The sequence below is a fragment of the Oculina patagonica genome, chromosome 13 (genome assembly GCF_052425735.1).
Source record: "Oculina patagonica isolate OP01 chromosome 13, crgOcupat, whole genome shotgun sequence".
NCBI lineage: Eukaryota > Metazoa > Cnidaria > Anthozoa > Scleractinia > Oculinidae > Oculina > Oculina patagonica.
Window position 1 is genome coordinate 18,930,589 of NC_135770.1, and position 18,018 is coordinate 18,948,606.

The following is an 18,018-nucleotide window of genomic DNA, read 5'->3' on the forward strand; positions in this document are numbered from 1 at the left end:
ATGTTATATCAGTCATTCTATATATATATTAAAGAAAATAATTATCACTTAAACGCACTATAAAAAACTGAGGGAAATCATACAACTTAACAACTGGGGAAAATCCCCATCTCTTTTTTTAATTGTTAGAATCTTCTCAAAGGTTTTCAAAAAGCATTTTAAATATTAATCATGTCACTACCTGTGGGATACCTTTTTTGATTTTCATATTTCAGAATAATAATCATATCGCAGTTGTTTTGATGAAAATAGACTGAATTTAGAACTATTATTGATATAAAGAATAATTATGTATCTTATATTGAGGAAGGCCTTTGAGAGGCTGATTGCACAGCATATTAATAGCTGTTATTGTTACTTGTACTATCGGTAACCAAATATATAATTATATCTGGTTATTTAAAAATAAGAATTACTATAAACTGATATAAAGAAATATTTTATAATATAAAATAAAGAGAAAATGGCTGGGAAATGCAAATACGATAATGACGATGATCGGATAAAAGCTATTCGAAATTCAAAAACCAAATACATGCTTAATAAACAGTGGAGATGCGACGTTTGCGATTACGATAGCAATCTAGCATCTAAATGGATGCATATGAAAACTAAAAAACACATCACAAATAGTATATTAGCTGGTCTACGAGAGGATGATCGGTTTGAAATAATCGATGAAGAATGATATATATAATTAACACTTCATGCACTTTTACAATGACTAAATATACAAATATATCTAGTTATTTAAAAATCTGAAATCAAAAAAAATGATTTTACTATAAGACACTTAAAGAATTGGTTATACTATAAATTAAAAAAAATGGAAAATAAAAATATCTCATCTAATAATATGAACGAATCAGATCTAGCTAAGCTATCGAAAACCGATCTTATAAAAATGATATTATCACTAAAAGCAAACCAACCTAATATTTACAAACCCCGACCTCCAAAAGCAACCCCACGAAGAAACGTCAAACAAATGATTAAAGATTATGAGGAAAATATCATTCAGCCACCTCCTAAACCCATGCCACGGACTATAAAAACAGCCCCACTACCATTACCAAGGACAAAGATAGAGGAAGTTGCTAAAGCTATGAAAGGCTACACAAAGTCTTTTGAAATTGGTATAAAAAATAATAAAGACCCGTTATTACAGCTTCAAAACACAAGAAAAGCTGTAGAAAATCACATAATAAAAGAGCTATCAGCAATGAAAGGACTCAAATTTGCTGAAACTCTTAAGGTGACATTTTCAAAGATGACTGGCGATAGTGTAATATATAAAACAGCTTATTTTAATTGCAAACCACAAACAATCATCAATAATCTAGAGATCGCAGAATCACTACAAGCATCTAAACAACAGATATTAAATTTCGTAGCTCAATGGATATCAGAAGGCTCAGGATGGGTATTACAATCTGTTGATGGTCATTATATTAATATAGTAAAATATGAACCAATAAAGGCATCCTCTTATATCAAACTACCTCAAGAACTCAGAAATAGTTCAAAAGGATTAATAAATATGAAAAATGAAGATAATGAATGCTTTAGATGGTGTCATATCAGACACATAAATCCTCAAGAAAAATATCCTCAACGTATTAAAAAAATTGATAAATCATACATTGAGAATCTAAATTATGATGGAGTTCAATTCCCAGTAGCAATAAAGCAGTACAATAAAATTGAGAAGCAAAATGAGATTAATATTAATGTTTTCGGTTATGAAAACAAACAACCATATCCCATCTATATATCAAAAGAAAAGTATAACAATCAGATGAATTTATTATTGATAACTGAAAATGAAAACAAGCATTATGTTCTAATAAAGGATTTCAATAAATTCATGTATAACCAAACAAAGCATAAAGAGAGGAAACACTTCTGTATGCACTGTTTGCAATGTTTCAGTTCTGAAAGAGTATTAAACGATCACAAAGATAATTGTATTCAAATAAATGGAGTACAAGCAGTAAAAATGCCTGATAAGGATAATAATATACTGAAATTCAATAACTTTCATAAGCAACAGCAAGTTCCATTCACCATATATGCTGATTTTGAAGCAATAACAGAAAAGATATCTGGTTGTAAGCCTAATGATGATAAATCATTTACTGAAGCTTATCAAAAACACAAAGATTGTGGATATGGTTATAAGGTTGTTTGTTGCTATAATGATAAATATTCAAAGCCTGTTCAGATATACCGAGGTGAAAAGGCTGTTTACAAATTCATGGAAGCTATGCTAGATGAAGTTAAATATTGCAAAACGACTATGCGAAAATTCTTCAAAAAACCACTAAAAATGACTCAAGATGATGAAGATGCATTTCAAAAAGCAAACGGATGCCATATTTGTGACAAAAAATATACTGACGAAGATATACGAGTTAGAGACCATTGCCATATAACTGGTAAATATCGAGGATCAGCTCATCAAGATTGCAATCTTAAATTAAGAATAGAGCCCGATAAAATTAAAATACCAGTCATTTTTCATAATCTAAGAGGATATGACAGTCACTTTATAATGCAAGAGATCGGAGCTATTGTTAAGAACCATACATACAAAAATAAAAAAGGAGAGATCAAAGAGATGAATATCAATGCTATACCCAACAATATGGAAAAATACATGGCCTTTATGCTTGGTACTCATTTAACCTTCCTCGATAGCTTCCAATTCATGAGTTCTAGTCTTGAGAAGTTGGTTAGTAATCTCCCGAGAGAAGAATTAATATATACATCTAAAATGTTTAAAGGTGATAAGCTTAATCTTATGGCTAAGAAAGGGTTGTATCCATACGATCATATGGATAGTTTTGTTAAGTTTAATGAAGGGCTACCAACTAAAGAAGAATTTTACAGTATATTAAATGATGAGCATATATCAGATGATGACTATAAGCATGCTAAAAATGTTTGGAAAACGTTTAAGATGAAAAATATGGGTGAATATCACGATTTATATCTTAAAAGCGATGTACTTTTGCTTGCTGATGTATTTGAAAGCTTCCGTAAGACCTGTCTTAAGTATTATAAGTTAGATCCATGCCATTATTTCACATCGCCGGGTTTGAGCTGGGATGCTATGCTAAAGATGACTGACATTAAATTAGAGTTGATGACTGACATTGACATGTATCAATTCATTGAAAAGGGTATGAGAGGAGGCATTAGTTATATAGCCAATCGATACGGTAAAGCAAACAATAAATACATGAAAGAATATGATGAGAAGGCGCCCTCAAAGTATATAATGTATCTTGATGCTAATAATCTCTATGGTTGGGCTATGAGTCAATATCTACCAACTGGATGCTTTAGATGGTTAACACAAAAACAGATAAATGAAACAAACTTATCGAAATACGAAAATGATTCCAAAAAAGGACTAATATTAGAAGTCGATTTGGAATACACAGAAACATTACATAATACTCATAATGATTATCCTTGTGCTCCAGAAAAAGTAAAAGTAACCAAAGACATGTTGTCTAATTATTGCAAAAACATTGCTAAAAAATACAATATATCAACAGGTTTAGTACATAAACTGATACCTACCCTAAATAATAAAGAAAAGTATGTCACGCATTATCGAAATCTTCAGCTTTATTTAGATCTTGGATTAAAGCTAATAAAAGTTCATAGAGCATTAGAATTTAATCAATCTCCTTGGCTAAAACAATACATCGATTTCAATACTGAAAAACGTAAAAATGCTAAAAATGCTTTTGAGAAAGACTTCTTTAAGCTTATGAATAACAGCGTATTTGGAAAAACAATGGAAAATTTGAGGAAGCGAGTAGATATTAGACTGGTAACTGATACAAAGAAGCTATTAAAACTAACAAGTAAACCAACATATGTAAGCAACAAGATATTTAACGACAATTTAGTGGCTGTGCATAAGATTAAAGAAACAATCACTTTAAACAAACCTGCATATGTGGGTATGACTATTTTAGATATCAGTAAAACACAAATGTATGATTTTCATTATAATCATATCAAACAAAAATATGGAGATAAAGCTAAGCTTCTATTTACAGATACAGACAGTTTAACCTATGAAATTGAAGCTGAAGATGTATATCAAGACTTTTGGAATGACAAAGAGAAATTCGATAACAGTGATTATTCTAAAAAATCACAATTCTTTGATGAAACAAACAAGAAAGTCATTGGTAAATTCAAAGATGAAGCCGCAGGAGTGCCTATATGCGAATTCGTTGGTTTGAGATCCAAAATGTATTCATATGTAAAAGACAATTATAAAGAAGAAAGAACAGCGAAAGGTATTAAAAAATATGTTATTAAAAAAGATATGACTCATAAAAACTACAAAGAGACCTTATTCAATAAAACACAGATGCATCATACTATGAAAACCATCAGAAGTCAAGGCCATCAACTTGGAAGCTATGAGATTAATAAAATATCACTGAGCTGTTTTGATGATAAACGGTATATACTTGATGATGGCTTAACAAGTTTTGCTTACGGGCATTATAAAATTCAAAGTTTATTTTAAACGCACTATAAAAAAAAAACACATATAAAAAAAAATGTGTCATAATATTATATGAGTAAACCAGAAATAAAAAACAACCAATTATCTAATTTAATCAATGAAATAACATCAAATCATGATACAAACAGTTGCTCAAAACATGTAATATCTATACTAAAACTTGTAATAGCACTCAATAAAAGAGCTCAATTAAATGAAAAAATATTATTCCATTTACAATCCATCTCAAATTTAAATTCAATAAAAAACATCATCGAATTACAAGAACTATGTAATCATTTAGATTCTCAAGTTAAAAAAATTGATATTTTAAAATCACAAATCATCAATTCAAACATTAAAAAAATAGAAATCATTATAAAAGATGATAATATAAATTTATCTGAATGTTAAATGAACAATCCACTATAAAAGAGATATAAAAAATAATGTATAATAAATATTATAATGGCATCAAATTACATCAAAGAAAAATTCGTTGAGATGATGAATATCATAGAAAAACATTGCATTAAAGACAATACACTTTTCTTACAATTAAGTGAAAAGGAACAATCAAATAGATTAGTTAACATTTGTACTGATCTCGGTATTATATCAAATATGATCCTACATAAAAACATGTTCAAAAATCTGATAAAAATACAAAAATATTATATTGAAAATGTAATATAAGACGTTCATTTTAAACGCACTAAGATGCAAGATTTTTAAAAAAGAGTATAAGAGATTTTGAAATAAATTTCAAAAACATCATAAAACTCGGCTTCGCTTGGTTTTTCCAGATTCATATTTCAGTTATGATTTCAAGGCTTGTTTAAACGCACTGTATCCAAAATTTTGAAAAAGAGTATAAGAGATTTTGATATTTGGTTCCATTTTTAATTTCCATTTTTGATTCCATTTTTTTGATTCCATTTTTGATTCCATTTTTGATTCTATTTTTTGAATCCATTTTTCAAATCCATTTTTGGATCCAGTTTTGGATCCAGTTTTAAATCCAGCACTGGTTAGTAGTATAGTGGTTGGGGAGTAAGAGATCCAAAAATTTTTGGGTCTCGTACCCCCAACCACTATACTACTCCCGTTTGCAATTTTTAAACAGGTTCTCTGACTTTTTACCGCATTCACAACCAATCTCGACTCACTCTTTGTACCTCCAGACTCTTAAAGTCAAATTCCATCCTTTGGATAGCGGGGAAAGGGAAGGTTTTATGCGGGTGTTGGGTGGGGGGTGGGGGGGGGATGGGGGTAGGGGGTCAAGGTTTATTTTGTCATTGATCTTATTGTCCCACAAAGTGACTGACCAGATTATCTGGTGTAATCAGTTACCTTAAGGTTTAAAATGGTAGTAATTTTAGCGATTTTTTTTAGCAAGATTTAGCGACAATGTAATTTAGCGATTATCAGATTTTTTTAAAAAACTGAAAACAGCAGGCCCTTGAAAAAAAGATACCCAGTGTAAACCAGTATTTCATAAAGTAATAGCTAAGATGGAAATAAATGTTCAGTAAAAGAACAGAATCACTAGACGGCATTGTCAGAAAGAACAAAGTTTCGATATCCATTTCTTAAAAGAATTTTTGATGTCGACTATGATTAATTTATTTTCCTTTGGGGAGGGGGAGGGAGGTACTAAAATTTAACGAGTATTAAATTTGACGAAGACTAATTTTAGCGAGTACTTTTAAATTTAGCGATTTTCGTGCTACTCGCTTAAATCACTAAAATTAGAAGCCGTTAAAAATTGCACCCTTGAGGTATGTTGTACTGACAGCAGCCTGGGAACTAGCTAAGGGTTGGCCCTCAGCCCTCAGATACTGAGGTGGACAGGAATTCAGGAAGAGAGGTTTAACTTAAAAAAAAAAACAACAGCGACAAAAAACCTTGTAGTAGAGAGAAGAAAAGGACCAACCTTGCAGAAAAAATTTGGTCGGAAATCATTTCCTGTCTCCACTTCTCAGTATTTGAAGGTTTGCCCCTTACCTGATTTTAGGATATGTGGGACGATTAAATGCAGAGGGCCACACAACGTTAGGAAGACTTTGGCACAATTCTTTGTCGGATCTCACGTAGCTTGGAGATGCGTGTACTAGAAGTCACTCGAGGTGTATAAAACAGTAATTTTAAATGCACGGCTAGTACGACGACACTTAGTATTGGACAATTTATTAGGAGCTAGCTTATGTGTACTAATTATAACAGTGGCGGATCCAGACCTTTAGGTAGGTAGGGCCCCCAATCATCCTTACCTGAAATTAGCTCTTGAAGATGATTTTTCTTGGTCCCGTGGGCCTCGGTTTAGCCTAAAAATAATGGGGACCAGGGCCCAATGGCTTCTCCCCTTGATCCGCAACTGTTTTTAATAGTTGCAGACGCAACAGAACACAGAGCATTTTAACTTGGTCCCGCATTCATGCAACTACATTCCTGGACAAGTTCTTGCAACAGGACCACATAAAGAGCCCTTTTCCTCACTTGTGGTACAGGAACAGCTAGTCCAAGTTCATTGCAAAAGAATTGTAGCTGCCACAGATTTTTCTTCGAAAGAGAGTTTGCCTGGACCATTTCTCACACAAGGGCCTGGCCTAAAAAAACAAATTCTGAAATCGCTAAATTAAATAGTCACTAAATCTTGCTCAGAAAAATGGCTTAAATAAGTAGCCCCTAAAAATAGCAACCTTAAGGTAACGATAACTTCTGCAATTCTGGTAATCTGGTCAGTCACTTTGTGGGACAATAAGTTCAATGACAAAATAAACCTTGACCCCCTACCCCCCCCCCCCCTCTCCCCGCCCAACACCCGTATAAAACCTTCCCTTTCCCCGCTATCCAAAGGATGGAATTTGATTTTAAGAGTCTGGAGGTACAAAGAGGGAGTCGAGATTGGTTGTGAATGCCGCAGTAAAAAGACAGAGAACTGCAAACGGGAGAAAAACAGACAGCTTGGGAACAGTGGAGCGAAGGGGAGAGCGTGACGACGGCTGACAACGGCTGTGGAGTTCGCCTTTTCGAATGTGTTTGGTATTTGCTCAACCAGCCGAGAATCGTTACTTGTTATGTTTGGACATGTATGGTAAGCTGCTGCTAGTGGTATAGTATCTTTTGCTTTATAGCCAAGAGTGTTTTTTTTATTGTTATTGTTAAACAGGAAATCAACAGACATTCAGACAGACATCTAATTCCAGTTCTTGCAGTTCTTGGTAAACATGTACATGTATCGGTTCTGGCGAATAATATCAAGTCGAGGACCCGCACTCTTAAAAGGAAAATATACAAGCAGTTGAACACAGCTACTTCATTTTGCGATGTTCTCCTATAGATACGCTTGTCGATAAGATCATCATCTTGTTTATGAACACGATTTGCAAAATTCATGTTGTTGACACACAGACCGAGGTATTCGAAAAACTTTACAGAATCGATACAGCCGGAACTAAAAATAACTTTTACCAGTGTTAAATAGTTAGTAATTTAATGAAACAGAACCACCAGAATAAAATATGACACGCTTCGAGACTACTTTGTGAAGACATTTCGCTTTGAATTGCTTTATTTCTTTCACAGTGCGAGTTACACAGTGTGAGCGGCATAGTCGGTAAATATGACACGAAACTTGACCTTTGTATTTTTGCGGTCAGATCAATTATCCCATCCTCTACAATTAATTTTTATATGAATACAAAACAGTAAATTATACATAAGATAGGTAGACTTTTTCGAGCATAAACTGTAGCCAAAGTGAGCAAAACTAAAACACATTGAATAAATCAGATCGAAATGTGTTTACTAGTGTTGCGTGACCGTGACAATTTTTGTAGTCAATACATGAAATGTTCACTATGCGTTTACTTCTCTCAACGGGTGGTTTTTCAATTACCCGGGCTGGATTTTTTATATGTTACATTACCATAATAGTACTTGACGCCGATCTATATTTTATTCCAAATTTCGATGTACCAGGACACGATTTTTGCCACCAAAGTTACCCTTGTTTCAAGTGTTTACCAAAGTGCTCAAAATACCAATTTTCGGGCTTTAAAAAAGATCTGTTTAATTGCATCGTTTTGCAATATTTTTAGGTTTCTGTGTAGTATATTGGATGCCCCGCATACCTGCCAAAGATAAATTTCATACGTTCAACCTTCTTTCCGTACGAGTGTTTTGAATACCCACAAAAATTCGACAAAATTTTATGGCGGCGGGGACGCGAAAACGGCCTTTTAACCTTTTGCCGATTTTCTCAAATATAAAAACCCTTTGAAAATTTTAAATGTCATTTTTGTAAATAGTTCACCAAAGGGTTTCTTTTGACTGAATATGAAGAAATGCGAATTCGGAGTTTTGAAATTTTTTTCTCGAAAATTCCAGTCGGTAGCACTTAAATATTTCTAGGATCAGTGTAAATTGTAACTGTTTTGCGTGTTGAGAAAAATAGAAGCATAAGGAACTTGGATCCTATAATGTGTTTTGGTGCATTAATTAGACGTCTTATCAGTATGCGAGACTTCTAGTTCTCTCAAAAACTGCATTCCAAGTGTTCCTGTAGGGCTTATCATAAACATCTAGGTTTTGTCGGATCGCTTATTACTACGAATGAACCAAAAATACAGAGGTCCCTCACCGCTGTGCCATGTTGGAGGTCTGCAAGAAAAGCATTTAGAACGAAAGCAAACAGGTCATTAGATCTCTATACAATGCATTTTCGACATAAAAAATAATTCATATACAAGCTTAACGCTCCCTTAAAAAGTTAAAAAATGTTTGTTAATTATAAACTAAGTGGCCGCGACCAGGCTTGTTTATTTTACCCGAGACTAGAATAAAGTTAACTTTGTAGTTCACAGAATACTTTGCCTTGGAAAGTCTTTTTGATAACATGATCCATTTTCCTTCATAATAAAAACAACAAAAATAAGAACAAAAAAAACTGAAAACGTCTGAACGTGTGTGAACTAACGTCGATCATTACATTTTCACGTGTTTCGTGCATATGTACCCCCTAACTTATTCTGTCACTGTTTTTTTTTTTTTTACGAAAATTGATCACTTCACAAGACCTCCACATATCCCGATTCGTCTAAAAAAATCGTGCATGTACGGTCTTAAGGTTTTAGTTTAACCGCAGAAATCTATGCATTAACGTTCCAACCCAATAAGTGAAGAAACTTGTGCGGATCTCAGAAAGATGTTTTTAAACGGCTGAAGAATCGGATAAGTACTCCAGAATAGATCTGACAATTCTGAACAAAAATTTGTGCAATTAAAAAAAATAATATCGATCAAATTCATTTTTTCTAGACCGTTGTCGTCATTTGGAGTTTAGATCGGCCCAAGTGTTCAAGGGTAAACGTTTGATTAACCACATGATTCGCAGCGCTGACCTGATAGACAAGGAATTCTGTGGTGCGCTATGCTTCATGGAACCTAACTTTTTCAGTTACAACTTGATGACGAAAAGTGAAACTGGAAAACACAGATGTGAATTGAATGATGCTACTCTTGAAGGACACGAGAATGACCTGGAGGAGAATCTGAATTATGTATACCGTGGAGCAAAGGTAAGAGCGAACCAGACAACTGGATTTCCAATTTAGTAGTTTTTTCTTTCTTGTTGGTACATCCTTGGTGCCGCAATCCTGACCAAAACGTTTGAGACGAAAAACGGTATGATTCTTTTACTCTCCCCTTCCCCCTGGGAGGGATGTAATGTTGGGTGACAGGAGTCAAACATGTATCACAAATCTTCTACAGTTCAATGACTTGAACATTGTTCATGGGTTGTTGGGGTTAAAATCCATGTTTGAGTGTAAATTGTTGGTTACCTATAATTTCCACATAATGATAAGAAAAAGCAACTCTTTGGGCCACGATTGTAGGTTACTATATCCACTATAAGATACACTTTTAGGCCATACGTTTTCTAACAGGGTACTATTTGGGGTCTCTTTATTTCAGCATGTAAATGGCAGAATACGATTATTATTAAATTAATTATAAGTTTTCTTTAAACACTACATTATTTGTCGAAAACTTGTCAATAATAAATAACGATTATTAAAAGGAAAGCATTCACACAAGAATAAGGATTTTTTGTTTATATTAAGCGTTATTTCCCTTATTAGAACCATTGCGCCAATAACCCTTGCAGTAATAAAGCAACCTGTCAAACAGGTTTCGCTCACAAAAGATACCGCTGTCTGTGTCCTGCAGGATATAAGGGTCAGAATTGCATTGGTAAGAAATATGTAGCTACAAAAGCATTAAATACTAATTTGAATGAACACAAACAATTAAGGCATGATTTAAACTTCTGAAAGACATTGGAACCTTGATAAAACGAAGGGCCAAGGGACTGGCAAAATATCTTCCTAAAACAAGGTTTCGTTATATCGAAGTTCTTTTCCATATGTTTTACTATTACTGGGGCTAAGAATATCGTTCGTTATATCGAGGACTTCGCTATTATAGAGGTTCGTTAAAGGGACAGTCACGGGGATCGAGATGGTCACGACGGATAGTGGGCAACCACATTCCGAACACAAAGGAACCTGCGGAAAAGCACGCCGAAGAAGACAGCGGAAACAAGAAACGTTGCCTACTTCAAATGCACCGCCACCGAGCCACGCAGCCGAAAAGCTCGTTAACAGCAGTGCAAGACAAAGAGTGGACATTAGTTAGGCCGCGACACAAAATAATTTGGCTGTCAAAACTGGTAAAATCCATGACATAGTTCCTTTAAATCGAGGTTCCACTATAGCCCGTAAATGGCGTAGTTGTTTCTATTCACGTGCAAAAATACAAACGTGTACATTCCTTTAGGCCAATATACAAATTCCAGTGAATACCAAGGCCACTATTTGGTCTTTTCTTTATGCTTTTATAAGTTTTGATCTGACTACGTTAATAGAAATAGATGTATAAAATATGTCAACTTCGTTGGAAGCCATTTGAGATCTCGCGCTCTGATTAGTTGGTCGCTAGAATCTATTGCCGATTGCTTGTATCTTTCACATGTGACGAAAGTTATACACGAAGGTGATTGGACGTATCGCTTTTTTCCATGAGAAATATAGCAAATAAAGAATTATATTGCAAGGTTTATCGCTTAAAACTCTCGCTATATAGAATAAATAATTCCTTATATAAATTAACGTATAATAGTGTATACTCCTTATATAAATTAACGTACAGGTGAAGTGCAATGAGTATACTGTCTGTAGACCACATTTTGATTTGTACTTGATAAACGTCCCAAACGTTTTACTTGGGGTTGCACAGTTAAAACACATAAAGGGGCAAGACATCGATCCCGTGTTACGGTCAGACATACCTTTATACACTCTCAAGCTAAGATGTAAGTATTAACTTACAAAGAGTGTGGAACACATTCTGAAACCATTATTCTTTTCATTTTTTTTTTTTTTTTCAATTTTCTTTTAGCAAGTTTATTAGATATTTACCGAGCCGCGAAGCGGCGAGGTAAATATCCAACACATTCACCGACCCTGAATGAATAACTGGAGGACCAAAACATTCACCGACACAAGTTGAATAACTAGTTTACTAAAATATGACTTTCGGTAAAGGCTGCTCGGAGGTGAATAGAACTTTGCTAATCACCTCCGTGTTAACCAATCAGCGCGCGCGAAAGGCACTATTCACTTGTTTAGTATATACTAATTTTAGATATCGATGAGTGTGCTTCAGGAACAGACAGCTGTGATTCTAATGCTGAGTGCATTAACATCAAAGGATCGTACAACTGCATTTGTAAACCTGGATATCATGGAAACGGGAGGAATTGCGAAGGTAAATTTAAATCCTCGGTGTTTCTAAAAAAAGCATGAAATTATAGAAAAGGCTTTCGTTCACTTACACACTAGTGATAAGGGGACAATCGCGAATAATAATACACAGTGCGCAAATAGTCAGTGTCCGGAGAGCGAGGTTAACTTTACATTTCTATGAGAGCGTGTCATTCAGGTCACAGAAAAGTGTCAATATTATGCAAGATAATGTTAGTGTGATTTTTTTGTAAGAACAGACAAAACCGCCGTTAAAAGCGATTATTTTTAAAGCAATGTTCTAATTTACTTTTTCTTTGTATTTAATTAAAAAAAAAAACGCAACAAGTTTCAACGAAATTACCAAAACGTGTCAGACATTCGAGTCGTCTAATAGTTTTGCCCATGATAACGAAAAAGGGATCGAATAATCGTTTTTATTTTTTAGATGTCGACGAGTGTACCAAAGGAACACATAACTGCACTGCCGATGATCTGTGCAACAACACCAAGGGGTCATTTGTCTGTGACCACGGTAAGTGATGGAGAATAGAGGGCAGGAGCGGTACGGGAGGCGGGAAAAGTAAGGAAGGGAAGCAGGATTTCAAAGGTGGCAGGGGAACCGGGAGGAATTGAGAAAACTGCACATCATTACATAAAATTGTAAATAGAAATAAAAGAAAGGGGCGAAACCACTAAGAAAAGAAATAGGAACCGGAAATAAAAGGTACGGGAAGCGGGAGGCTAATACCTTCTTGTCGTCTCTCACACCCCTTTTAAACCCCACCACCACCAACACCACCATGGCCACCACACAAACAAACCTAGTAGGTAAACGTTACACATTTTGGTGTATGTATTTGTGTGTGAAACATTCATTTCAAAGACAATTATTTATTAGATTGAGAGATCGTTAAGATATATTTGGATTGGAGACTTGGTTGGTGTACTATTTTGTTTACATATGTACTCTGACAGTACCTATTTCTATCCAGCAGTAAAAACGGGTGATCTCAAATTGTTAGAAAACTAAAACCTGATAAGTTGTGATTGGGTAGAAATCGATCGGCGAGCTTGGTGGGCTGGGGCGCTGACACTTCAAGTCATTTAACTAAGGAAAAAAATATTTAACAAATTAAAACTCACTTCAAAGGAAGATAAGAAAGGTCTTGTCGTGTTGTGCAAAGGTTCAATTGTACATGTAACAGCGTAAGTTTATTTTTCGGCCTTGTCAAAAACGACGAAATTCAATTTACTTACATATTAAAATGATTAATTTAAATCGGAATAAATTATGCCTTATGCGACTTACTTTATTTTTTTTGTTGATGCAGCTTCGACATGCAAGGATCTCTACGACAGATATTTGTAAGTAAATGATTATGACTTTGGATAAAATAGCTAAATATAGCGCCCGATGAGATCGTTGTCATACCCAGGAAAACTGATTACAAGAATAAAATTGTCTATAAGAAAACGACAAAAGCAATTTCATTTATTTTGAAAACTAATCTGTCTTCAATTTATCTTTAACTTTTTTTTTTATTCAACTCTTTGATTTTGCTTTGAACTAGCTTGGCTAGTCCATTCCACATGCCTTATGTAATCTAAGCCGCTCTTGTTTCGCGTGCAAATGATTAAGAAGCTTTCAGCTGAGCACTCGAGCAATAAAGGCAAAATTAAAATTACCAAAAAGACCTCAAGGCACGGTCACAGTTTTAAAACAGTGAAGTAGAACCTTTCGAAGTTTTAGCTCTAAAGCTGACCCCGCGAAAGAAAAACGAATTTGAAGTTCTCCATATTTTAGTTAAAACGAACGTTTCGCGTCAGTTCAAACCAAAAAAAAAACATGAACACGCGTTTAAGCTTTCCTTTCGAGGTTTGGCATTAACTTGCTAGGGAATGCCTTAGAACTAAATAGCGGGGTAAATAAGAGAACTGATCACCGTGAGATGTTTCAAAAAGTATACAAAATGTTCCTTAATTGAGTAGATTTTTTGTAATTAATTTTTGCACATATTGCTTGAATTTTCAACGGAATCCGTCTTAACCGGTCTTCTAGTTCTATGAATGTAATGTTACAGTAAACGCAATGTTTAATTTTAGATTCAGGGAAAGCAAAGCCTACGAGCTAAAAGTAGGATCTCAATAAATCCAAGTCTACTGTGCCATGAATGATACCGGCATGGGGCTATGTGGTGGAGGTGGATGGACGCTGGTCATGAAAATTAACGGATCGAAGGTGAGATGCTGAATTCATGTTCGTAGTTTTGCCGACATTTCTGCAGTAGCGTTCACTTTACGTGGTATAAATGCTAACTGATATGCTCAGCAGACCACCCTATGCAGACCACCCTGCGAAGTGTTTTCGAACTTTTGACAAGGGATTTATATATTTACTATGCCAAGCTGAAACTGCAGTTGCTATTAAAGGGATACTGTCACGGGGATTTAATGCTTTTTGGTAAAAAATACTAAAATTGGCGGGTAGGTCCTCTTATACATGAAATGCACCTAGTACATCAAGATGTAGTTATAGCGTAAATTGTTGTTAAAGAAATAAGGGAGCCATAATCATTTTTACGTGTTTTTCCTGTGCACAAGGAAAACAAACTTGAAATAAACAGCCTGGATTTTTCAAGTTGAGATCTAAAGTTCCTAATGGCATCACAATAATATCACATGTTTATCACTTCAGTACATTTGCAAGGTGATTTTTAACAAAATTGTACTACTATTCGCAGTTTCTTGTGTCTTTAGGCTCTTGAGTTTTTTAAGTGAAACTAGTGACAGTGTCCCTTTAATTTCTTCAATTACAAACATTTGAATATGTTTGCTGTGTGCAAAGGAATTTTGACCTTACCATGGCAGCTGCGATTTGATGTGTAGGTTAAGCCAAATTTCGACCTTTTTGGACATAATTTAGTTAGTTTTTTTTTAAAGCAAAATTGAGGAATGTGGAATGCATTCATTTTAATTTATAGTCAAATAGTATTTTCACTTGAGTTAGTGTCAATACGCATCACTTTGAGAAAACAGTGGAATCGAAGGGGACGGATCTCAGACGGCGAACTTTAAAAAAAAAAACGTCACATGATGTAGAATGACGTCCCAACCAGCAACAGTTGTGCAAGCCCAAGGCTGGCGACCTGAAATACGACATATTTTTGCTGTATAACTAAGGCCATAGGGAGCTCCAGCAAATCCCCATCCCCCCGTTAAACTTAGCTGGGTAATTACAAATCACTAACTTTATTGTAGTTCAGGTATGTATCTAGCGGTAGATATCATCCATGCTGCGGCTTCTTCTTGTCAGAAATCCTCTGTCATGTACATATCTCTAGTGTTTGACTGTTCATAAGCCGATAAGCACAAAACTGGGATCAAAATTTTGTTTCAATATTCCCTTGAAAGGAGTTTGTCACAACTATGGTTTTGAGGAGTTTGAGATATGTCGATAAAAATACTAAAGAAAAACACTCACTCAAGCCCTTAGCCCCAAATGGAGCATAGGCCATTGACGATTTCAGTTTTTCATCGGCTAGCCTTCCAAGTGTCGTCAAGTTTGGCCCCAATTCCTCATTTCAGCCTTTACACTTTGTCGCCAGGAATTCTTCGGACGACCCCTCTTCCTCTTGCGCTGAGGATTCCATCATAGAGAATGCCTTGTGATGTTGTTTACCGGTTTCATTAAGGTGTGACCAATTCACCGCCACTTTCTTCGTAGGATCTGTATCTCAATCGGTTGTTCTCCCGTTCTTTCCCATAGTGTCTCATTCCTCACCCTGTTTGTTTACTGATCTTTAAAATTCGTCTTATTCACTGGTTGATGAAAGACGGTCATTTGTGGGTCATACGATTTGTTGTTCTCCATGTCTTCGAGCCATAGAGGAGAACTGCTTTTACATTGGTGTTGAAGATTCTAAATTTTGTTCTCCGTGAGATGACACGCGAGGTCCACGCTTTCCTCAACATGTTCAAAACTACTCTGACTTTGTTGATCCTGACCTTAATGTATCGCCATTTGAACCTCCATCAATGCTGACAACACTGCCTAGGTAGACAAAAATGTTACTGCGCCAATATGGTATCTCTCATTGTAACCGGTATGCTGTGGGTGCAGTTAACCTTCATAACCTTGGTCTTTCCTACATTTGGACGTAGACCCAGCTTGATGGAATTAGCTGTCAGTTGTGCTGTTTTGTCCTGCACCTGTCGGTTTTACTTGACAGGAGAGAGATATCATCAGCAAATTCTAAATCTAAATCCTCGAGTTGCTGCCCCAAGTTCTACTGGATCCCATTTCGCTGTTCCTTCGTTGTTTCTCTCATGATCCAGTCAATAGCTAGTAGGAACAAGAACGATACCATCAAAAAACCTTGCCAATAGAAAACTAAAATCCTGGATTTGCTTTATCGTGTCAGGCTCAGGGCTACGTTGAAATAAAAAAAATAAAAAAACAGTTGTTTTTATGTTCCGTTTCTGCAAATGTAAAAATTAAAAAAAACAAGGTTAGCAGAAACTGCTACATTTTTGACTTGAACTCGCTTGTTGAATGAAATTGGAGCACATTTGTTTTTCCGATCGTAGCCTCCTTTTTACCGCAGTTTAGGGTGTTCAAAAAGCAGAATTTATGGGTCAGACAGAAATGGGTCTCCAAGATTGTGATCCATTTGACACAGACAACTTGCCGTAATATATAGAAAACTAAAAATCATTTGATTTATTCAATGTTTTGTTTTCTAGGAAACCTTCCACTACCATTCCAGCCTTTGGAGCAACAACGAAACATTCAGCCTTGTAGGAGGGAAGGCTGGATTTGATACCCAAGAGACCAAGCTACCAACATATTGGAGCACACCTTTCTCCAAAATCTGCCTTGGTATGAAGATCCCTGGCGAAGAAACTACGAATTTTATCGCCATTGAACAGACAGCTGACTCGCTGTTCTCACTAATTGCTGACGGGCAACACCGCCCCACCTCACTTGGCCATGACACGTGGAAGACACTGCTTGGTTCGCAGGCTTATTTGCAGCCCAACTGCAACAGTGAAGGGTTCAATGCGTATGCTTCGGGTCCCAAGCTAGCAAGAATCGGTATCCATGGTAACAATGAAGGCGATTGTAACAGCTGTGATTCTTTTATAGGCTATGGTGTAAAATGGCCTAATAGCGATGGTTACGATTTCCCGAGCGGAGACAGGACGACTAGAGTCATGGGATATATCTTGATTCAGTGACACTCGTGAGAAACTAAATTTATTCTGGTGTTGTGTATCCTGCGTGGACCGCGTCCGAAGGCGAAGGAGAAGGGAAGAAACGCTCTCCCTCGCTCGCACTTCGCGCTCGAACTTCCCTTCTCCCTCCCCTTCGAACGCCGGCCACGCAGGCTAGGTTTTGCGAAGTTCAATTATTTTACCAAAGAATGGTAGTCTTTTTTTTTTTTCAAATGCTGACAGCGTGGAGGAAGGAACTGTTTCAAATCATACAACACCATTACCGTGTGGTAATGAAACCCAAACCTCACTAGATAGCGGATGCAAGTAGATCAAGACCGTGGGGGTACATCTTCACTTAGTGACAATCGCATGCAACATTATTTATGTGTTTTTGTTTTAGTTACCATTGTCATTATAACTTTTAAAGAGAACGATAACGCATGCAAAATG

The 18,018-nt window shown here is 35.6% G+C and overlaps 1 protein-coding gene across 1 annotated transcript in view; it reads left to right on the forward strand.

The window, feature by feature from the left end:
• The window catches only part of LOC144634593 (uncharacterized), a 23,720-nt gene extending 5,931 nt beyond the window's left edge, over positions 1–17,789 (forward strand). The window contains exons 8-9 of the mRNA XM_078493606.1: positions 17,095–17,616; positions 17,744–17,789. Coding sequence (XP_078349732.1) covers positions 17,095–17,589 — 495 coding nt within the window. The 3' untranslated portion in view covers positions 17,590–17,616; positions 17,744–17,789. The remainder of the gene's footprint in view (positions 1–17,094; positions 17,617–17,743) is intronic.
• Positions 17,790–18,018: the final 229 nt, after the last annotated feature.